The sequence below is a fragment of the Canis lupus genome, chromosome 6 (assembly GCF_003254725.2).
Source record: "Canis lupus dingo isolate Sandy chromosome 6, ASM325472v2, whole genome shotgun sequence".
NCBI lineage: Eukaryota > Metazoa > Chordata > Mammalia > Carnivora > Canidae > Canis > Canis lupus.
The window spans coordinates 12,660,686-12,683,772 of record NC_064248.1 but is presented as its reverse complement, the minus strand read 5'-3'; the positions used below and the strand labels follow the sequence as shown (position 1 = coordinate 12,683,772).

At 50.3% G+C, this 23,087-nt stretch overlaps 1 protein-coding gene across 10 annotated transcripts in view; it reads right to left on the bottom strand.

The window, feature by feature from the left end:
- RADIL (Rap associating with DIL domain) overlaps positions 1-23,087 on the bottom strand; it is a 127,376-nt gene that overhangs the window by 14,391 nt on the left and 89,898 nt on the right. For 9 of the 10 annotated variants that reach the window (XM_035717595.2, XM_035717587.2, XM_049111177.1 and 6 more), the window contains 4 exons: positions 10,810-11,042; positions 8,535-9,173; positions 6,591-6,628; positions 128-288 (listed from right to left, as the gene is read on the bottom strand). In XM_035717595.2, the coding sequence (XP_035573488.1) occupies positions 128-288; positions 6,591-6,628; positions 8,535-9,173; positions 10,810-11,042 (1,071 nt within the window). The remainder of the gene's footprint in view (positions 1-127; positions 289-6,590; positions 6,629-8,534; positions 9,174-10,809; positions 11,043-23,087) is intronic. The other variant, XM_035717591.2, reaches the window with a different exon arrangement.

The following is a 23,087-nucleotide window of genomic DNA, read 5'->3' as shown; positions in this document are numbered from 1 at the left end:
ACTGCCAGCATCACCCCCTCCCAGAGGGAGCCCCAACACCACACCACCTCCCACTGTTCTAGTGGCCGACTCCACCCCAGGCAGTGAGGCGACCGCACTCGCAGCCCGCTCCCCCGCACGGCAGTACCTGTGACGTCCAGCTCCTCCTCCAAGCTCTGCATATAGAGCGGGCACTTCTGCTGGATGAAGTATAGGAGCTCAACTGAGTTGGACATCCAGAAAAGAATGTGCTGCAGGTCTGGCACCAGGCCAGCCATGGAAAAGCTGGCTAGGGAGATGGGCTCCTGGCTGCCAAAACAAAAGACTCAGGGTTACTCCTGGATGGTAACCCAGGGAGGCTGAATGCACCACTTTGCAAATAAGGCTGTTCGTTCCAACGGGACGCCACCAAAACCCACTGATGTCAGGCTGGGAAAGGGGACGCACAGATAAGTTGTTGGACACATGAGGCCAGAGGCACACATCCTACAAACCTCGCAGGAAGGACAGCCAGTGGCCACAGCCAGCAGTAAAGGACTCATGTAAACTATTTTCACATCTTGTCTTCGGGGATTGAGATAATGAAGGCACGTTGAGAAGAGCGTGTGAAGTGTGTGTGTGCATGGGGAGGGAGCAGCCCACGGCTGGTAGGATGAGGAGCAGGAGTGTAGTGTGTTCTTTATGTTAGCATAAGTGACAGAAAAACCAAACAGCAAACAAACAATCTTGGGAGGCGCATGGGCAAGATTAGCTAAGAACTAACTGGTCATAGCTAGAAGTAGTTGGAAGATTTAGAGGTCATTGTCAGAAAAAAAAAAAGAGGCTGCCACTGAGATCTACCGGGTGCTGCTGACACATGCTCCTCACACAGACTCTATCAGGGCCGCTCACTGCAGCTAGTTAAATCGGAAAGCCACCAGGCACGGGACTGGAACCCTCCAGTGCCTTCAATGATCCCCATCACAAGCCTGAGGGATGACCAGCCGGGAGTGGAAATGGTCCTAGAGGCACTCCTCCCTCCCAAGCTGGCACCTCGAGGCTCTGAGCTCCCTTTCCAGGGGACGATGACAACGTCAAGGCCCCCCTCCTCCAGAGTCCAATGGACTCCAGCCAAGCCCAGATCCACCCTGGCCCCCTCTCCTCGCTTCTTGTCTCCCATGCACCAGCCCCTAGGACCCAGGACCTCGTGTCTGTGAGCTGCCCATGGTGACAGGAAGCTCCCAGGCACTGTCCTGACACCTCTCCAGAAGTCTGAGGGTGCAAGTGGCAAGGCTGTGCTGAGCTCTGGGAATTCCTCAATTTCCAGCGTCAATGGCTGGTGTTTCTGGGCATGATACTGCATCTCATCCCACTCCCACAGCAGAAGCAGGTCAGCAGGCCATGCTCTGGTGGCCTCTGAGGATGCCCTGACGCCCAGCGCCCAGAATGTTGTCTTTGGTGCCACCATGACCACACCTAGTGACTCTCCTGACAGGGAGCACGGATCCATTTACAAGCAAATCAAACCATCCAGGTGTGACTTGGTTTGGTCTGAGGGGTAGGCTGGGCTGTCTGTCCAACAGTCCCAGGGACTCCTCACCCGAGAAACATCTCTTGTTGGTGCATGGTGATGGGCAGGCCAGGCAACAACAGGGCAGCTTCAAGGACAGTGCTGCCCCCGGGACCGGCAAGGGCACAGACTCTTTACTCCTGCCTGGTGAGCTGGCAAAAGCCACAGCGGCTTAGGGACTCCCTGTCATTAGTGATGGTCACACCCAGGCTAGCAGGGAACTAGGTCCACAGGAAAAGCCACAGGCAGCCTGCATGGGCCAAGGCAGGGACCTCAAGCTCCGTTTCACACATTCCTCTGATGCCTGCAGGCTTGTTGTTCTCTAGGACTAACTTCACTGCTGTCATGATAGTGTGACCTCTCTGTCCTGCTCCCGGGGAGGGAAGGAACTGGCTTCAGGCTGGGCCTCCTTGTCTTCACTGCTAGATAGGTCACTGCCACTGCTGCCACCCGCTCCTCTTGCAGGACCCTGAGTGCTGTTCCTCCAAATCTGTTCCACACACTCGCATCATACACGCATATCCACACAGGCGTGAAGAGGTACATGTCAGTGAGAAAGGGATTAATCTGGCCCTTCAGAGCCTAATTCCACTTTGTTTTCGACATTCACTGCCCTTCTCAATTTCACCCAGAACTCAAAGGGACAGACAAGCCTCTACTGACAAACAAACCAGCAGTATTGCCAACTGGAGTTTCGGTGTCGAATCCCGGAGAGGTCAGTGCTGATGCACACCTGCCAGCCTCAGGCCACATACCACAGTGCACAAATGAGGTGTGGTGAGGTCCGTCCCATCCCACTCCGGTGAGCATTTGGGGGGGGGGGGGGGCGCGGGGGCGGGAACAACTTCATGTATAGGACTCCAAGGTCAAAGGCAATAAAAGCCAAAACAGACAAGTGGGATGACATCATACAGCCAAGCTTCTGCAGACAGAGGAAACCATCACCAGAATGAAAAGGCAATCTACAGAGTGAGAAAAATATTTGCAAACCATCCATCTGAGGGGGTTAATTTCCAAAATCTATAAGGAACTCCTATCACTCAAAAGCAAAAAAAAACCAAAAACAAAAACAAAAAAACTAAGCACCTGGTTAAAAAGTGGGTTAAAGGGGATCCCTGGGTGGCTCAGCGGTTTGGCACCTGCCTTTAGCCCAGGGCGCAATCCTAGAGTCCCAGGATCGAGTCCCGCATCGGGCTCCTGGCATGGAGCCTGCTTCTCCCTCTGCCTGTGTCTCTGCCTCTCTCTCTCTCTGTCTATCATGAATGAATAAATCTTTAAAAAGAAAAAGTGGGTTAAAGACCTGAAGAGACATTTTTCCAAAGACGACCTCCAGGTGGCCAACAGGCACATGAAAAGGTACCCAGCATCACTCAGCATCAGGGAAACGCAAATCAATACCACGAGGAGAGCTCACCTTACACCTGTCAGAACAGCCGTCATCAAAAAGACGAGATGACAAGTGTCGGTGAGGGTGTCAAGAAACTGGAGCCCTTGTGCTCTGCTGGGGGGCGGGGGGGGGATGCAGAAAGGTGCAGCCGCTGCGGAAAACAGGATGGACACTCCTCAAATTAAAAATAGCACTAACATATGATCCAGCAATTAATTCCACTTCTGGGTATTTACCCAAAAGAATTGAAATCAGTATCTCCAAGAGATATCCCCACTCCATGTGTTCCGTGCAACACCATTCATGATACGGAAGATCTGGAGTCACACTAAATGTCCACCGAGAGAGGAAATAATAAAGAAAATCTGGTACATAATACAATGAAACATTATTCAGCCTTTAAAAAAAATCAAGGAAATCCTGCAATACGCTACGACACAGTGAACCTTAGAGATGTTATGTGAAGTGAAAGAAGCCAATCGCAGAAGGGAAAATATCGCAGGATTCTGCTTAGATGAGATATCTAAAACAGTCCAACTCATGGCCTCAGAGACAGAACGGTGACCTCTGGGGCCGGGCCGGGAAGGGAGAGACCAGAAATTGCCAAGATACACTTCAAAATTTATTTTTTTTTTTTTAATTTTTATTTATTTATGATAGTCACAGAGAGAGAGAGAGAGAGAGAGGCAGAGACACAGGCCGAGGGAGAAGCAGGCTCCATGTACCGGGAGCCTGACGTGGGATTCGATCCCGGGTCTCCAGGATCGCGCCCTGGGCCAAAGGCAGGCGCCAAACCGCTGCGCCACCCAGGGATCCCGATACACTTCAAAATTTAAAAGAGTGGTTCACTCGTTAAGTGTTTTTACCACAATAAAATAAATAAAAATAAATCAGATCAATGGGTGCTCTGATGTAAAAATGTTCAAATCTATTTGGGAAGCACATGGGAAAGTATTACTGAAATTATTACTAAAATCAAATGCATTTTTGCTAAGAAAAATTAAATTAAAATTTAAGAAGTTCAAAAAATGTTCAAAATAATTCATGAATAAAAAATAGAAACTAAGATAGAAATTATGCAAGAAAAAGGAAATAATCAATGGAACAGAAATGAAAGAAAAAGTAAACAGAAACAAAATTGGTCCTTTTAAGCAGATGGCAACAGACAAATCCCTGGGAAGATAAATCAAAGGGAGGTAAGAGGAAAGATAGAAACCCAAGAGGAATTAAATAGGGAGATAATACCACAAATACATGAGAGATGAAAACAGTCCTAAGAGAATAAACTTTTATTCCAGTAAACTTCAAGAACAAAAATAGAAGTCACCGAAATCAACACAAGCAGAAACAGAAAACCAGATATGCCCATAATCACTGAAGAAGTGGGATCAGCAAACCCAGGGGCCACCCAGACACTTTCATGGGCTACTTCTCACACACCCCAGAACCTGAGTCATTGGCCCACACACCCTGATGCAGGGAATTGGACACAGATAAGGCTGGCCAGCTGGGTTTCTGTGAACCTCACTGTTTAAAAAAATATATTTTATTTATTTATTCATGAGAGATACAGAGAGAGGGGCAGAGACACAGGCAGATGGAGAAGCAGGCTCCTCAAGGGGAGCCCAATGCAGGACTCAATCCCAAGACCCCAGGATCACAACCTGAGCCATAGACAGATGCTCAACCACTGAGCCACCCATGCATCCCTGAACTTTGATATTAAAGTCAGACAAAGACAATGGAAAAAAAATCCTACACCAATTTGACCTATGAATTCGGATGGGAAACGCTAATTAAAATGTCAACACATGGTAGATCGCCATGCCACACAAATCAGTAGCCATGAAGGGTTTAATCCCAGGGATTCAGCTGTGGTCAGAAAACCTGCAAGCACAGCACCCACACTCACGGGTTCCCAGGGGAAAAGGTGTGATGATCACAGATGCAGGAAAAGCACACAGCGAAGGTCAACAGTCACTGGCAATGTAAAAAGCAGCACCTCACACAAGCACCTGAAGCCCGAGGCAAAATATTCATAATGTGAAGTTCAGGTGTGGATCCTTGGGCGACTGGATAGAGTCTGTGCTCTTCTGTATTTTGGAAAGGAGTCACACTTGGATAAAGAGGAGGGGAGAGGGAACATTCCCTGAGGATGGACACAGGCCTGTTAAGTTCTAGAATAAAGACTGGGCAGGAATGCTGAAGGGAAGGCCTCGATTTCCCAGTGATCAGACACTCAGGAGGGCGAGGGCTGCATGAGCCCCTAAAACCTCAGCTGCATCACCTCCCACATGTCCCTACAGCTGGGGGGCAGCCACACTGGCCAGCCCATCACACGGAGGTTCTGTGCAGGTCCCCCCACCTCAGGCAGGCCGGCTGCCACCCTCTGAAGCCAGGGCTGCCCTGTGGGGCCTGGTCCACACGGAGCACTGCCCAGGGAGCGAGCTGGATGGCAGAGCCTGGGCCTCCCCTGCAGCCTCATGCCCCCAGGCACGAGGCACGTCACTTGTCATCAAACACTTCCTTCCTCTGATGTGGCGCTGGCTTCCTGATGTCAATAGGAGCTGGAGAACACACATATGTGAGCAGCAGGAATTCCACGCTCCACTTCCAGCCCGGGCAGAACAGCTCGGTGACCCCAGATCCCTGCTGCTCCTGACCCGGCCTCCATCCCTCCCTGTCTATAGTGCCCCCACTCTTGAAGGCAGCGAGGACCATTCCTCCCTTCTCTGCCTGGGACCGTGGCGGATATGTAAGCACGCACGCGTGGTGACGGCCTGCTTTACAGACGCCAGGAGCAGAAACACGATCGAAGCAATCCAGGGCGCCAGGTGTGACTTACAGTCCTGGGTGCCCTTTCCTCATGACAGGCAGTGACTACCCCTTTGACATGGCTCTTTGGGGGGTTGCCGCACATGCACGTTCCTTACGTGGGCCAGCTTGGTGCAGGCTTTACGCCCCTGCACACGTGCAGTCATACTACCGCCACTCCTCCGGGTGCTTCGTCTACTCGGCACTATTTTCAGATTCGGCCATACAGATGCAGCGTGCAGTTCATTCCCTTTCACCGTCGTCGCCAAGTATACACTGCATAAATGCATGGCATGCTGCCACAGGGCACATGGGTGCCCTCGGACCTCTGCGCTTACAGAAGAGGCCTTGAGAGCGCACCTCCCAGCCATTGTGTGAGTACATCTCTCTACGGGGCCCACATCAGAGGGGGACCAGCGGGTTGGGCACGTGCACGTCTTCACCGTTGATGCCAACCAGCTTCCCGAGGTCCAGCAGCGGTGTGTGAGTATAAACAGCCCTTTCCATGAGAAGAGATGAGGGGAACGGAAATGCACTACCCTAGCTCAAAGTTGGGGGTTGTACATTCTCCTAAAGAGGCAGGTTCGCTTTAGCAAAGCCATTACGGTAGGTGAAAGCAGGCCAAGGCTCCAGAGAGCATCTCACCCCCTCGATCTAACAGATGCTCCAGAGGAACTCCCCAAGCCCAGTGCTTCCCAGGGTGGTGAGCACAGAAATGGGAATGGTCACTCAGAGACAGGACTGTGTGACAGAAGCCCAGAGCTGACCCCAGCAGTGTCTGGGGGGCCCTCTGGGGGCTTGGCTCCATGGGGAGGTGCAGGTCTCCCAGGAGCTAGGGGCCTAAGTAGGGGCCATACTTACAGCTGTGCCTGCTTCTCCGCCAGTTCTTTGGTTTTCTCCTACAATCAAAAAGACAAAAAAGCAAACCTGAGAAAAAACAGAATACCGCAGGATCTGTTCAATGCGACCACCACTAAATTCATGGTATGCCATCCACATAAAAACCACGGCAGTGTCATTGTGGACATCCTGTACTGTGCGGCTGTTTACTGGAAACTAGGCTGGAAAGGATCATTTTCCATCTGATGTGACACCTTTCCATTCCATTCCTGAATATGATCTGCATATTTCCTGCAACAGACAGTTTACAGTTTACACCCAGCTCGCTGACATGACCACTGGCTCTTCAAGAAATAGTAAAGCAGGTCAAATATCCTCCAAATACCAGAAGAATCTACTAACGCTCCTCTTGTTAAGCTTTATACATACGCTTTCCACTGTCAGCCACAGGGGTGATGAGTACATGTGTGTGCTTGAGTATTTACAAGTACGTTTAAACATCCCAATGGGGACACAGGTTTAGGCAACCTTTTCTGTCACTTTTAATCAAGAAATGGCTCTTGCTTTAGCAGCAAGTTGTTATCTGGCTAAGCACAGCCCCAGGTGCCGACTCTGTTACTTGTTCTAGGATGTGCTAATCTGCCTCGAGTGTATGGAATAAAGAGCATGGTTGATGCCCAAGAAACAGTGAGACAAACGAAATATCCACAGCTCTTGACAGACCAGGGCTGAGACTCACAAGCAGCACAGTGGGGAAGCATGCCGGGGATGGCCTGGATCCAGACTCCTCTATTTATGAGCTCCAGACCTTGGGTGAGGTTGTTCACCTCGACGAGCCTCAGTTTCCCTAGCCAGGACATCAGATATGTCATATTGTCTAACTTACTAGGAAGTGTCAGGTCCAGGGCAGACTTAGAACAGTCACAACACCTAAGCATCAGGCCTTCGGTCACCGTAGGCCCCAGTGTGGTCAGGCTCCTGCACTGCACGGATGTCATCTGCCCTGTGCTTGGACCCCACACAGGGATAATACTGACATTGTTCTGCATGAGAACTGTGGTACGAGGTGGGCTCAGATGCCCATGATGCACACAGATAACTTACACAAACCTCTGGGTGTGACAGCCCATGTTGGCTTTTGCTTTTAAAAGGTTTCAAACATTTTAAGTGCAGATTTTAATCTGGGGAATCTCTCTAGTTTACAGGCCAAGATGAATGGGTGTCTCTGAGGGACTGTGTGTAACTGCCAGTTATGCTTCGGGTCCTAGGGAGTCCAGTCACTAGAGGGGCAGGAAGAGATGGAGGAGGGGGGAGTCGAGTGCTGGACTCAGACAGCCTGCAGTAGCTCTTGCCCTGGCCCTGTAGGGACAGGCTGTCTGTGCCCCCAGGGGACATCTGGCAGTGCCCAGAGCCATTTCCATGAGGGAAGGGCAGCCACTGGCGTGCAGCAAATAAGAGCCCAGGGACACTAGCCAACAGCTGACAGTGCACAGCCTGGCCTCACAACAAGAACTTCTGCCCAAACGTGCATGATACCGTGCTCTAGAGACCCTGATGGAAGGAAGTTTTACAACATAGAGAAGTCAACCAGTCCTGCACCCCCACCACCAAGCTGACAGGGGCTCCACGGTGGACTTTTGGCAAGAGGCACAGGGCACTCAAGTCAAATAGGTGCTGAGGGCTTGGGACTCCAGGGCACATCCCGGCTATGCTGGGCCTTGGGGAGGGACATAGGACCAGAGCTCACAATGCCACAGCTGACCCCACGAAGACAAAGTGCCTTTCCCACTCCCCCGCCCCAGGACACCCCAGGCTTCCTACCGGTGAACAGGCAGGGAAGGCTGGCCCTCAGAGAGGAGGGACTCCTGAGCTCCCCCAGGTGGCCACAGCCTCCATCCAGCTCCTCCCACAAGCCCCCACTCCCCATCCCACCCCGCTGAAGAGAACAGCACCCCCATGACTGACCCAGACTGTCTCTCGGATCGCCTTGGCTATCTTGAGCAGGAGCTGCCCAAATGAGCCAGGCTCCAGGCGGGTGGCTGAGTGCTGGATGCAAAGGCAAAGGAGGAAGGCAGGGGTGAGCTTGTGGTCGTCCCCACTGGGCTCGATCAGAGTCATGATTCGCTGCAGCAGTGCATCCTCCACTTCAGGCTCAAACTCCAGGTGCAGCAGCCTCGGCCGGGGTGGGGGGACCCGTGTGGAGCCAGAGGTGGAGGTGCCCCGGGCCCGGAGCGAGGCGCCACACATCCTGCAGCTCCGCGGCACGGCACGCAGTCGGGCCAGCGCCTGGGCAGGCAGGGGCTGGGCCTGCGCTGGGTCCTTGAACAGCAGCAGGTAGTAGAGGCCGAGGGAGAGCAGGTCCCCATGGCGCAGCACCACTGCCCGGCCCCCGACTTCAGAGAAGTTGACGGAGACGGGTGCCCCGGGGATGGGCTCCAGGACCAGCCTGCTCCCTGCCTGCTCTGGGCCGGAAGGCTGGTGCCTGCGGATGGTGCAGTGCAAGGGTAGGATGTCGGGGGCCGAGAGGCTTACACTGGGCTTGCTGGAAGGGGTCCTCTGGCCCACCGTGTGCTGTTCCCGATTGAGCAGGTACACCAGGCTGTCCTGAAATGCAAATACTAGACCTCAGGAGCCACCTTGGGAAAACCCATCAGCGGGAAGAAACAAAAAGGTGTCCCAGTCCCTGGTTACCTAAGCCATGCGGCCAGGACCGCCAGCCTGGGCCTGCCCTGCCCTGTAGCCCTTCCGCACCTGCTGCTTGCCCCTAGCCTGTCCCACATCGGACACTCACCCTGTCCCCAGGGGACGAGGCTTCCCAGAGCAGCGTCAGGGGCACACCAGACACCCAGGGATGACTCCGGCTCTCAGACAACGAGGCCAGACAAGGGACAAGCTGGGCACAGACACTGGTTTACAGTCACAGCCAAGTGCCATCAAGCACCCCCCGCAGGTGATCGGTGACAAGCTGTGTGCAAGCACCCTCCTTTGCAGCTCCAGCTTAGTGAGGCAGATGTCTCCTCATTAGACAGAATAGGGACAGGACTACAGCTTCTCTCAAAACCCTAATGAGATTCAACTATACCATAAAGAAAAAACTTCCTACCAGAAAATTCATGAGCCTGTGTTTCTTGAGCAATATGTCTTAGGAGTGCAGAAAACAGGACGTCAACCTAAAGCAGCTAGTCAGCGCCCAGAAAACCTGGCAAGATCCAGGCAACACCAGTCTGCACCACCAGAGACCCCTGATGCTGGCCTCAGAGTGTGTACAACCACGGGGGGTGCCCTCAACTTACCTTTCCCTCATTTAAACTCTAAAAAACACACCCAGGAGTAGAGATAGAACAGGCTAGTGAGACATGCAATGAGTGGAAAAGCAGGCTCTCTGAGTACACACGTGCCAAGAAACCCTCACCTTTTCATGCAAATGCCACCCTCTGCCCACCTGTTTCTTCAAGAAACCCCCTCTGACCTCTCTGTGGGTACTCAGCCTGAGAAGTCACCCTTGTGGTTGAGCATAGGCCCCAGTAAAGCCTCGCCCAGAGCCCTCATCTGGCCTCTTGTCAATTCCTACTGCTTGGAAAGCGTAAGGCCAGGTTTAGTATGGCTAACACCTCAGCACCAGAAGCCCCAACACCACACAGCATGCACCTGGCGTGAGCCAGAAGGGAGCTCAGCAGATCTGCACAAGCGAGCAGACAAAGGAGCTTCCAAGGGCTATGCCCCTGCAGACAAGGGCCCCAACAAAAGAGGGAAGTGTCTGACTGGGGGCCACTCTCCTTTCTGGCCTCCTCAGACAATGCCTCCCATGGTGCCCTCGAGGCCATGTGCTCCTATCTGGACAAGGGGACCCCCTAAGTTGGGGTCCCCAAAGCCAGGGCATGACATGGTCTGAGACACCATCTGGAAGATGGCAGACAATTCTCTGAGAAGGAGCCTGGTACTGAGTGAGCCCTGTCCTTGCTGCCTCCTACTGTAGCCTGTACAGAGAATGTCCTGGAAACAAAGCATGGGGGAAGCCTCCACTTCCTCCAGAATCTAGGACGGCCCCCCACAGTGGTCCCCAGCACCCCATTTCTACAGCCTCATTGTCACCAGAGCGACTGCAGCCCACAGAAGTTCACAGCTGACTCAGCTAGCAGCAAGAGGAGGCTTTCTACTCTGAGAACTTCCAGCGGGCCCTCCTAGTCAGCTCTCGGGAGGGCAGCTGGGCCTTCGTGGGGGCACAAGGGGGTGCACTCACGTGCTGTTGGCTGTAGCCCTGCAGAAGGAGTAGGTGGGGAGACTCATAGAGTGAGTAGCGCATGGTTTCCTGGCCGCGTTCCTCAGGGCCTGGGGTGGTGGCCGAGCTCAGGCTGCTCTCACTGACTGTGCGGCGCAGCCGGGGTGTAGGGGGGCTCTGGGCACCCTCTGAAGCCAGGGCTGGGGTTCCCTTGGCACGGCTCCGCTGCAGCCTCCGGGCTTGGGCGTTTATCCCTGAAACAGAAGCAGTACAGGGTAAACAGAGCTTAATAAATGAGGCCCACCTCTGGGTCCTTCTGAATTTAGATCTCACGGACCCACTTCTAACACTGGTCACTGTTTTGTCAACAGATGTGGAGAAGATCAGAGGACTCCACCCTCTGATCCCAACCTGGTAAGGCTGGGCCACCTCTGGACTCCCCTTGAAAAGCAGGCAGCCCAGCTGTTCACGTCTGGAGGAGCCCTACAAGGAGCCCCATGACCCACCCAACAGCCTCGCCACAGCCCCTCCCCTCTGGATGACAAACGGCACTGCAGCGTCGACTTCTGCCAGGGTCACCGTGCCAGGGGCTCCTGGTGCGTCACTGCACTGTGCCCAGAGCCCTGCTGGCCCACCTGTGTTTGTGTGTGTGTGCGCATGCGTGTGCCTGTGCGTGCGGGGGGGGGGGGGACGGTGCATGTGTCCGTGTGCATGCATGCGTGCTGTGATCAAATGAGACGAGACCTATTCACAGCCCCCTGGCCCTCCCCCATTTACAAGTAGGAAGCGGTCCATTTGCCCTCTGAGCCGGCTGGTCTCTGTCTAGGACAGCACGACTGTCCCTCCCAAGGATGCCCCACCACGGCCAGGTCGGAAAGCACACACATGCACACCAATACGCCCACAAGCACGCCCATGCAGGCGCACATGCAAACCCATGCACACACAAACATGCCCATGTATACACGCAGGCACACACATACACATATGTCCCCCTGCCTGGGCCGTGAAAGACAGTCTTCCATGTCCAGGAAGCAGTCTTTTAAACTAACGCTGCTGGAAAGCCGAGAAGCCAGATGGAGCCCAGGAGGCCGATCTCCTGTCACTCCCAACAGGGCTGACCCCAGCGCTTTTTTTCTGAGCCTTCTGCTGACTCCCCTCCCCACAGCCTCCATCCACCCCTAGCTGCAGCCTCCCTTCCTACAACCATTCCACCCAGATCAGACAAAGCCAGGGCAAAGGAGGGAGGCTAGCTGGAGCAAGGGTGCTCCCTTACCAGAGACCTGCCCTTCCAGGAGGAAGCCCGCTCTTCTGTAGCCACAGGGGGCTGGGTCTGCAGGAGGCCCGGCTGGCGGAGGAGCTGCAGTGCAAGGCAGTCCGCCTGGGCGCCTGCTGCTCCCCGCCCGCCCGCTGCAGAGCCGGCCAGCCACTGGCAGGCAGGAGCAGTCTAGGGCACGGGGAGGTAGGGCGGGGAGCAGGGGAGGAGGGGGGAGGAGAGTAGGGTCAGGGGGCAGGCCAGGATGGGGAGAGTAGGCGGGAGGTAATAGTAGGGGGAGGAAGGAGGGGAGCAGGTGGGGGGGAAGAAGGGGGAAAAGCAGGGGCTGCTAGGGAGTATGGGAGGGGCAGAAGGAAGTGTGGGCCAGGTGGGGCCAGGAAGGGTGGGGGGAACATAGAGGGGAGCAAGTAGAGGCTGGGGGGGGGGCAGATGGAAGCCAGCTTCCTGCCACTGTACCCCACCCCCACCTGCCCTGTCCCACCTGCTACTCTTAAGGAGGACAGACCTCAGTGCCTATAGCAGCACTGTACAACCATGGGGCCGTGCCTGAAAGAAGAAACATTTAAAAACCAGTCCAAAATGATGTTCTAGCCTCCCAGCTTTTCCTCCATCTAGGGCGGAGCCATGGGCCAAGATAAGCCTCAGAACTACTTCCCAGAAGTCCAAAGCCTTCCAGAGAAAAGGGGGTCCTTTCCTCTTAGATTCTCAGGGGCCCCCCAGATGAAGCCTGAGAGACCAAGGTAAGTGTCCCCTGGACTGCAGCCCCACAAGGGAGCTCACCACCAAGTAGGCCCCACTGCAGTTGGGCTCCTACCCCAGCAGACAGCCCTCCCAGTGCCCAGGGCTGGCTTCCCTGACCCCACTGTGGAAAGCAGTGGTTCTCACCCTGCCTGTGCTCAGACGCTCCTGGGGAGTTTTAGTTTTTGTTGTTGTTTTTTTATTTTTATTTATTTATGATAGTCACACAGAGAGAGAGAGAGAGAGAGAGAGAGGCAGAGACACAGGCAGAGGGAGAAGCAGGCTCCATGCACCAGGAGCCCGACGTGGGACTCGATCCCGGGTTTCCAGGATCGCGCCCTGGGCCAAAGGCAGGCGCCAAACCGCTGCGCCACTCCTGGGGAGTTTTAAATACTGCAGCTTGGTCGGCTTCCAGGTCTCCTTACTGGGTCTTTGGACAGCCACGTGAACACCAAAGCACCAGGGCTGAGGAGCAGTGGCTCAGAGGCCAGGCCATCAGAAGTGACGTGCCCACGGCCAGCACGGCTCAGGTGCAGAGTAACCCACAGCACCCAGAGAACGCAATTCTGACATGACCCCATGTTCACCCTACAGGTGGCATAGCCAGAAGGACCCTCACACATGCATGGACACTGAATGGGCCATGTGACCCTCTGTGGGCCTGTGTGTTCATAGGATGAAGATGCTATAGGGGGAAAAGTGGGGGCCACGTGTGCACCCAGAGGTGGGGGGAAAGCAGACTGGAGTATAATAGATAAGGTAGGATGCCAACTGTTTACATGCTTCAAAAGCCATAAAACATCACTGCATGTTGCTCATGGTTTACTTATGTGTGCAAGTGAGGCTATGTTTAAAAACGGATAGAAAAGGCACACAGTAAATTCAAGAAATGGCTGTGTTCCAGGTGGGGAGCATGGAGTCTGAGGATGCATATAACATAGCACAGGTGACAGGACACGATAATGCCACAGACTGTATCTTTATGCATAATGTCGTATATGGTGTTTTATTTTTATTTAAGAAAACTCTAAATCAACACAATTTTTAAAAAAGAGTTATGTCAATTCTGGGAGGAAGGTCTTTATACTTCTACTTCTTTAAACTTTCTTAAAATAAAAAAAAAATCATAAACACTGTGGAGGCCTCCCCAGGCTGTGACCACGGTTTCCCTGCAGCGGGGTATGGAGTTTCAGGGCCTGATGAGGCCCCCAGAGATGCGCCCCAGCCCCGCCCCCACTGAGCAGCAGGACCCGTGGCTTCCAGAGGGCTTCTAAGGACAGCCACCTTCCCTGCTGATGTCTGATTTCACTTCAGCTTTGCCGTCATCAGATTCATGCATCTGAGCAGCACGCAAAACCAGGACAGATCCGCCAAACTCGGAAACGACGTTCCCAGTTCTGGGTGGAGGATGCCAGGTGGCACACAGCTGGGCAAAATCCTAGCCAGACGCACCCCAGTAACCTCCAAAGGCCTGGCGTGTGCCGGTGGCCTGTGCGGCACAGGCGTTTTCGAGGCACTCTGCCCTTGGGCCCCTGCCACCTGTGATGCGGCTGAGGAGCCAGGGCACGGGGGCCACTGAGTCTGGGGCCTAGTGGTTGAGTCTCTGCCAAGAGCATGCTGGCCCAGCGGCCAGCCTCCCACCAGTCTGGGATTTCATTCACATGGGGGAGACTGAATGGCAAATCACTGCTCTTCAGCAGTGAGTTCTAATGAAATAAAAGGGCCACAGCGTCCACATCTTCCATGGCACAGGGACTCCAGGTAGAAAGCTATTCATCCTATGGAAGAGCGCCAAGCCTTGCCCGTGGGTGAAGGAGATGCACTCCAAGGCTGGGAAGCCAGAATAGGCCCACTCTCCTAACACACCCATTCCCCACCTCTTCCAAGATGGGCCAAATGTCCTGATCCACACATTTTCCTGCTATGGTGCAACTGAGCTCATTGGGGCCAGAGATTTTGGCCTGACTCTGCATCCCTGAGGGACACTCAGGAATCTGTACTTTATAAAAATGCCCAGAAGGTTCTAGAACACAGCAGACAGGCACAGGAACTCCTGTTGAGAATTTGTCCCTCTCCTTTGTCCGCAGACAAAGCCCTGTCTACAGAAATACACTGAGCACTTGGTAAACTTACTTGAGCACCTACCAATTTACCTTGAGTTTGGGATTTCCAATTCTTTTCTCTAGATGAATGTATTTATTTGTCAGCTCCTAGAAAGGTGGCAGATATGGAGCTCCCCGCTCCACCCTTACATACCTGCTCTGGTGGAAAAGCAGAAACACATTCAGCAGAGGAGTGAAAGCGAGGGTCTGGGTAATCTGAACCTGGGGAGGCTTCTGTGCTTCCCCAGGGCACACACAAGGGGCCTACCATTGTATTCCCACCCAGTGACACATACAGGACCTACCTTGTCATGTTCTCACTCCAAGGACACACACATGGGACCCACAATGCCACCTAACACTTGCTAATACACATGGGCACCAGACCCAGAAGCAAAATGATTACTTTCCACATTCTAAAAGGATAATGAACTCGAGGAGATTCTGAAGTAACAGGAATCACAGGCCCTGATGGGATGGATGTGCAGGGTCCAGTCTGCCTCTCCTGAATTGTTTGCCTCTGACATGGGAATTGGTAAGGGGTGCCCTGACCTGCAGAAGGTGTGACCGTGATCGAGACAGTGAGAGAATGCCAATGTCCATTCATAGTGGCCACGTTTACAAAAAGGAGCTCGCTTTCCCTGGCCACTGGCTCTTGCTAGCTCCCTCACCTGCCCAGAAACCCACAAGCATGCGGCTCTCTGCAGGGCAGGGAGCTCTGGTTCCTCCCCTACTGGCTCAGACACTCCTGGGAAGGAAGAGGTAGGGTGACACCCTGGGTCACATGGCTCTTTAACATTCAACTCCCTCCTCCCACCACAGCAGGTTGGTACAGATGTCCCCTCTGCTGGTGGAGAGGAGAGGACTCTGAGCATACCAGGGGTGGTAAAATTAATTTTGAAAACAGTTGGTAGCTGTCACCAGAGCTCCAGTCATGGGCCCAGTGCTGGCTCCAGAACAGCACTGGAAAGAAAAACACAGCTCTTTCCTGAACGTCACTAAGTTCAGGACAATAAATTTAACCTGCAGGGTTTACCTCCAAATCCTGTTTGCTCTTCCCTCCTGGACTCTGAGAGTTTGAAACAGTATGTACAACTTGGAAACTTTTGTGTTGCTTATATCCATGGCCAGGGCTGGAGGTCTCACAGATGTGGTTACCAGTGGCTACTAATGGGGCAAGAACTTGGTTCTGCATAAGGGAATTTTACTAGAATTAGGGGAATTAGACTATTTTTAGATGACCTCTAATAACAGTTGGGGATACACTGCTAACATACAGCATTGCTGCAAAACACAGAGGGAAGCTCAAGCAAGTCCTTTTGAACTGGAATGCCCTTTCCTACTTTAGCAAAGAATGGGATGGAAGCTCTTGGTACCAAGCAATCCTGGAAGTTAATTTTTTGAATTTGAAATGCACAAAAAGAATGACCAACTCACGGATAATTTGGTGAGTGCCTATCTAATGCATAGCCAGCCTTATTCTGGGCATTTTGAATTCCACTTCATTCTCGCATTAAACCCTATAAAGGTTTAATACTGAAGGGTAGATGGAAATATGTTAGCTTAGCTTTTTAGGACCGGTCTGACTATTGGAAAAGGAAATTCTCGGGACACCTGGGTGGCTCAGTCAATTAAGCAGCTGCCACTGGCTCAGGTCATGATCCTGGGGTCCTGGGATTGAGCCCTGTATTGGGGTCCCTGCTGAATGGGCAGCCTGCTTCTTCTTCCTTTCCAACACTTGTGCTCTTCTTCTCTCTCCCTCCCTTCCTCTCTCTCTCAAATAAATAAATAAAATCTTTAAAAAAAAAGAAAATTCTCAACAAAATGTGTACTGAGCCCCCCTCCCCTATCAAGAACAAGCAAGGATGCTTGCCATGACCACTTCTGTTCAACATTGCACTGGAGGTCCTAGCCAATACAATTAAGGCAAGATAAAGAAATGCAAGGTTTAAGAATTGAAAAGAAAGAAAATTATAATTATTTTTCAGACATTGTTTATAGAAATTGCAAAAGGATCTATGAACAAATTACTAGAATTATGAGGTGACTAGACATGGTGAGCGTGCTTATTCAATCATGTTTTAATATAGGAGAAACAATGAGAAAAGGATATGTAAAAGTAACAATGTCATTTATAATCATGTCAAGAAACATAAAACTACTAGAGAATAAGTCTACCAAATGATGTGCAGGATCACAACACTGAAAACTGCATAACACTGCTGACAGAAATTAAAGGCCTAATGAATAGACAGGTAAATACCAAGTTGATGGATTGTACGGATGTCCGTTCTCTCCAAACTGGTGTGTAAGCTCAATGCAATCCAATTGCAAACAGGGTCTCAGTAGATGTTGCATGGGCAAGTGTGTGTGTACCTATAAACCCATGCACAGTTAAGTGTGCAAAAACTGGTAAAACGTATATGGGAATACAAACAGCAAGGTAACCTTGAAGGTCAGCGACAATGCTGGAAGACTCGTACTACCAGATGAGAGCCTATTCTAGAGCTATAGTAACTGAGAGAATGTGGTATAAGGACCAAGAGACCACTGGAACAGAAATGAGTTCTGAACCAGAATCTCACATCAGCAGAAAAGACAGTCTTCTCAATAAATAAGGCTGGATCAATTGCATTTCATATGGAAAAAAAAAATGAATCATGACCCCTACCTCACACCACCCACAAAAATTAACTCCAGATGGATTGGAGAACTAGCCATGAAGGTAAAACAATAAAACACTGAGAAGAAAACACAGGAAAGATCTTCATGGGCTTGAGCACACAAAGATTTCTTACATGGGGGGAAGGTGCTGCTCACAAAGGGAACACTGCCCTTGGGAGCTTCTGAGTGCACTGGACAGGTTACAGACAGACACCGCCAAGCACATCTCTTCAAATATGACCATTGCACTGGTCAGAGAAACAAGAAAGTTTCTAGAGGGACCCTAAAAGAATCTGTTTCTTTCATCAACCAAACTAAAAATCAGATATAATAAAATTTAACTGTGTGGTTTGCAGAGTAACAGTGAAAACTGAACTCACAGCCTCACCAAATTTCCCATGTGAAAGTTAAGGCACTGACTGGGGAAAAGCAGGACCCTAAACCTTGGAACAGAGAAATCAGGGTAGGATCCAATGAAGCTGGGAAGCTTCAATGCCTGATTCAATCTGAGCCTTACTTGCCAAGAGAACCAGCTGTCCTCCTGTGTCTGAAAAAAATGGCCTTCCCTTGCTTACGGAACCTACGATAGCCTCACCTGGGAGCCCCAAGAGGCTGCCTCCTTCCCTGAACACCCACCTTTATCCTTGTTAGCACACTTTGGTGCACCAGAGCCAAGTTTTAGAGGAGAACAGTGCAAGAGGAAGCTGAGCAGCAAGCTGGGCAATAGGCAAGCCGCTCTGACCCTGGGGATCCGACAGCACTGGGAGAGTCTGTAGCAAGGAGGTCTGCGGTGTGGTCCCTCTGGGGGTTTTGGAGCATGCCTTCTTCCTTCCTTTTGAGAAACAACTCCTGACCTGTTATTGAGTGGGAACTGGACGTCTCATAAAGCAACATTACAGGACCGTGCAACCTAGGTTCCCCTCACTACCTGGTGCGGTTTCTGTTTTCCTGACTGACACAGTAACTGTTTTAAGAACTTCTCTTCAAAAGAATGTAAAGCCAAACTACAGAGTAAGAGGAGATATTTTCAGTATATACATCAGAAAAAGGACTCATCTCCAAAATCAGTATGAAAAAGGCAGATGCCCCAACAGAAACTAGACAAGGGTTTGAAAAGATACTGCAAATAAAAATATCCCAAATGGTCTTTCAACATATGGAAATGTGGCTAACCTCATTAATCATCAGATATACAAATTAAAACCACAAAGCAATACCGCTGTACAACCGTGAGAATAGATAAAATGGGAAGAACAGGCAGCACCAAATGTGAGAGAGAAAATGGAACAGTCAGACCTCTTACACACTGCGGGCACACACACTTGAAAAGAGGATTAGGAGCATCTCCTACAGCTGGACATCTGCACACCCATTGGCCCATCGACTACATTCCTAAGTATATACTGGACAGAAATTCACGCATTATCATAAGGTAGAGCCAAGAACATTCACAGCAGCATTATTCAACTATTGAGTCCAAACTGGAAACAACCCAAGTGTCTGGCAACAAGAGAATGGATTCATAAATCGTGGTGTATTCATATAATGCAATACTGTACAGCAATAATAATGAATGAACTCTTCCCTAAGCAACTAAATAAATAAGTCTTTAAAATATATTAAGCAAAAAACAAATTTTAAAAAAAGGCCAGACACCAAAAGGTATATGAGATATGATTCCATTTATAGGAAACATAAGAAGAGGCAAAACTGATCTTTGGTGTTCAAAGATAGCTGGGTCAGTGACTAATAGTTGGGAGGGAGATGAGGGAGCCCACTAGAGTCCTGGTAATGTCCTATCTCTTGATCTGGGTGCTTGCTGCACAATGCACTCGCTTTTTGAAAATTCACTGAGTTGCACACTTACAATCCATGCACTTTTCTATTGTGTGCTATATGCTGTATTTCAATGAAAAGCTTCCTTCCAAGAGAAGGAACTCAGGTGTTGAGATTATCATATACAAAATATGTATATGTAAACTTACCCTGTTTAAAGAAATAAAACACACCTTGAAATATCTATAGAGAAAAATAAACTATAAACAGTAATGCCAGGTTTGTAAAATAACCAATTAGAATCTCCAGAAATGAAAAATGCAGTAAAGAAACTACAACTTCAGGCAAGCCGCTCTGCAATAGTCCTTGCAATATACCAGACACAACAGAAAAGGGAATCCAGCGAACCAGAAGACCAGTCAAAAGAAATTATTCAGGAAGTGGTACAAAGAACCAGGCAAGAGAGAGAAAATCTAGAAAAGAGCTAAGAGACACAGAACATAGAAAGAGAAGGGCTGACATGTGTTTAAAACAGCTCCAAGAAGAAAGGAGTAAGAATGAGGCAAAGGCATTATTTGAAAAGAAAACAGTTGAGAATCTTCCAGGACCAACTGAAGAATCCAGCTCATAGGTTCAGAAATGCAGTAAAAGAAAGAAGAAAGACATCACAAGGAAACCACCAACTCATCTCCCTTCTGAATAAAGATGTAGATGTCTTCAGCAAGACACTGGCAAACCAAATCCAACAACGTATCAAAAGGATACATCACAAACCAAGTGGGATTTGTCCCAGAAATGCAAGGTAGACTTAAGCACACAAAAATCAATCACCGAAATACACCAAATCCACAGACTAGGAGGCCAAACCACATGATCTTCTCAGCAGACATGCACAGAGCTCTGGACACTTGGAATAGCTGAGGAAGTGTCTCAGCAAATCCTCTTCCCAAAGACCCACACACTCAAAACAGGCCAAACCATTGTGTAGGAAAAAACACACACAGATGGTATCACTTAAAGCAAGAAAACGGGCATGAGGAAATCAGGACTATGGGTACTTGTGAGGGGGAAGGCAAGGGCCAGGTCAGGGGGATGTGGTGCAGACCACCGCCCCTGTCTGCTCAAAAAAGCAAGTGGGAACGCACCAGTGCTAGAAGCACAGCTCGGGTGGGCAGTGCCCACTTTACCATGTTCCATTGACCCCAGCGCTCGTGGTTTACACCCTTTCCTGCACATGGTCCCTTGCACCACAACTACAGTTACGCACACCCCACCTTGGCCTCAGAACCACATCGCCTTGCCTTTCTATGGCACAGAGGAAGCAGCCTGGAAGGCTGAGGGGCCTGCAGGAGACACTGGGGACCCCAGGAGCCAGGGACACGGTGCCAAGACTGCTCATGGTAACCATCTATACCAGCCTAGTCGACATCAGCAGTTCAGAAAGTGGGCTGCTGCAGGGATGAGTGGAGTCTCGTCCACTTCTTCCCGGTCCTTGGTGCGCCTCTGTCCTGTGCTCCCACCGCCTACTGCCAACCCTTCCACTTCCACCCACCAGTCTCCACAGCACACTTCCTTCTCTCTCCCCAAGGAGCTGCCAAGTGCTTCCTTACTGCAGGACACCTGGGAATTAATTCCCGGGGAAAATGGAAATATCCTAAGCCTCCTGAGCTTTCTCTCCATGTACCCTGGGAGGGATCCAGGAAAACTTCCAAGGGAACAGCGTCCCCCCGGACTCTGTCTATAGTGGCCCAGTCCTTAAGCTGTGTCATGGGTGCACAAATGGTTTGTTATGTTATTCTGTATCTGTTTTCCATGTGCTTGACTATCTCAAAATCCAGGACAGAGAGGTATGGGATGAGAAATAGAAACACTCTGTAAACATTCTAAAGACCACTCAACCTCACAAATACTCCAGGAACACAAACTGGAACAGAGGGAAACCATGTTCCTCTGTCAAATGAGCAGAGAATTTCAAATGATAGAATCATGTGATGGCGAGGAGACAGAGACGGACATTCTCAGTGCTGGTTGGAATGGAAAGTGGCACGGATCCACCCCCAGTTTTAGAAATAGCTATGGAGACATGTGGGCTACACCAATATTAGATATAGATGTATCACTATCTAAAACTATCTCCATTCTTCCACAAAGGAATCCCACTTTTAGGCTGTTGTCCTACAGGAAGAATCAGAAAGGGATCAAACACTTATGTACAAGATGTTTATATAAGCATAATTTATGGGAAAAAATGGAAATATTCTTAAAATCCAATAGGGATATGGCTAGATACACTCGTTCACTGGCATTAAAAATTATGTTCATAATATGAGCAAATAAATATGTGTTAAAAAAAAAACAGAGGAGGGGCGCCTGGGGTCTCAGTCAGCTAAGCATCTGCCTTTGGCTCGGGCTGTGATTCCAGGGTTCCTGGGATGGAGCCCCACATCAGGCTCCTGGCTCAGCAGGGAGCCTGCTTCTCCCTCTCTCCCCTGCCTTTGCTCTCTCAAATAAATAAAATCTTTAAAAAATAAATAATAATTTTTAAACATTTATTTTTTTATTTTTATTTATTTATGATAGTCACAAAGGGAGAGAGAGAGAGAGAGGCAGAGACACAGGCAGAGGGAGAAGCAGGCTCCATGCACCGGGAGCCCGACGTGGGATTCGATCCCAGGTCTCCAGGATCGCGCCCTGGGCCAAAGGCAGGCGCCAAACCACTGCGCCACCCAGGGATCCCAATTTTTAAACATTTAAAAAAAACCAGAGGACATATAACTATATATGTAGCTTGATTTAAATTGTGTAAGAAAGTAAATATAACATTAAGAAGAAAAAAAAAAAAAAAAAAAAAAAAAAAAAAAAAAAAAAAAAAAAAAACATTAAGAAGAGACTGGAATGATAGGAGAGGACATTTTAGGTGATGTTTATTCTCTTCTTTACACTCTCCCTATTTTCCAAATTTTCAACAATAGAAATGTCATTTTTTAAGTGCAGAGAAATTGCATATTTTTAAATTTTATTTTATTTAAATTCAGTTAATTAAACATATAGTGCAGTATTAGCTTCAGAGGTAGAGTTCAGTGATTCATCAGTTGCATATAACACCCAATGCTCATGACAAGTTTCTCCCTGAGAAATTCCATTTTAAAGCACTGATGAGCATTATTTCTGTGGTAAAACCTGGACCCTCTCACATGAATTTGAGTCTCAGTCTGAAAATGACATCCCCTCTTTAGAAGAAACTAATAAATCAATTGAGATAATGGGTAACCAACTAGATAAAATGCTCAAGCCATTTGTCACTTACAGATGGAAACAGAGCCTTCCAGAACTGTGGCCAAGAAAGAACAGTGTGGCAGAAGCAAGAGTTTTATTTAGCTGAACCCAAGGCCCTATCTGGTTCCCCCAAGATGACGAGATGACACTAAGCCCGCTCTCAGGGAGGACAGGGTGGCACAGTGACAGCTAGCACAGACTAACCTGCGGGCCGCTTTCCACTCTCACTCCAGCAGGTGGGCACCCCTGGGTCCAGGAGCAGCTCTTCCTGCCAGAGTGGAGCAGGGCCATCTTTCAGTAGGAATCCTGTCCCCAGAGAAAGGCCACTGTCCTCACTGACTGCTCTGCGCACCCCGCCCCTCCATTGCTGCTCTGGAATGAGCTCCCCAGGCTCACCCATCACTGCAGGTTGGAAGAGACAGCTGAGGACAATGCTTTGAAAGTAGAGCAAAAAGACAAAGATGAGA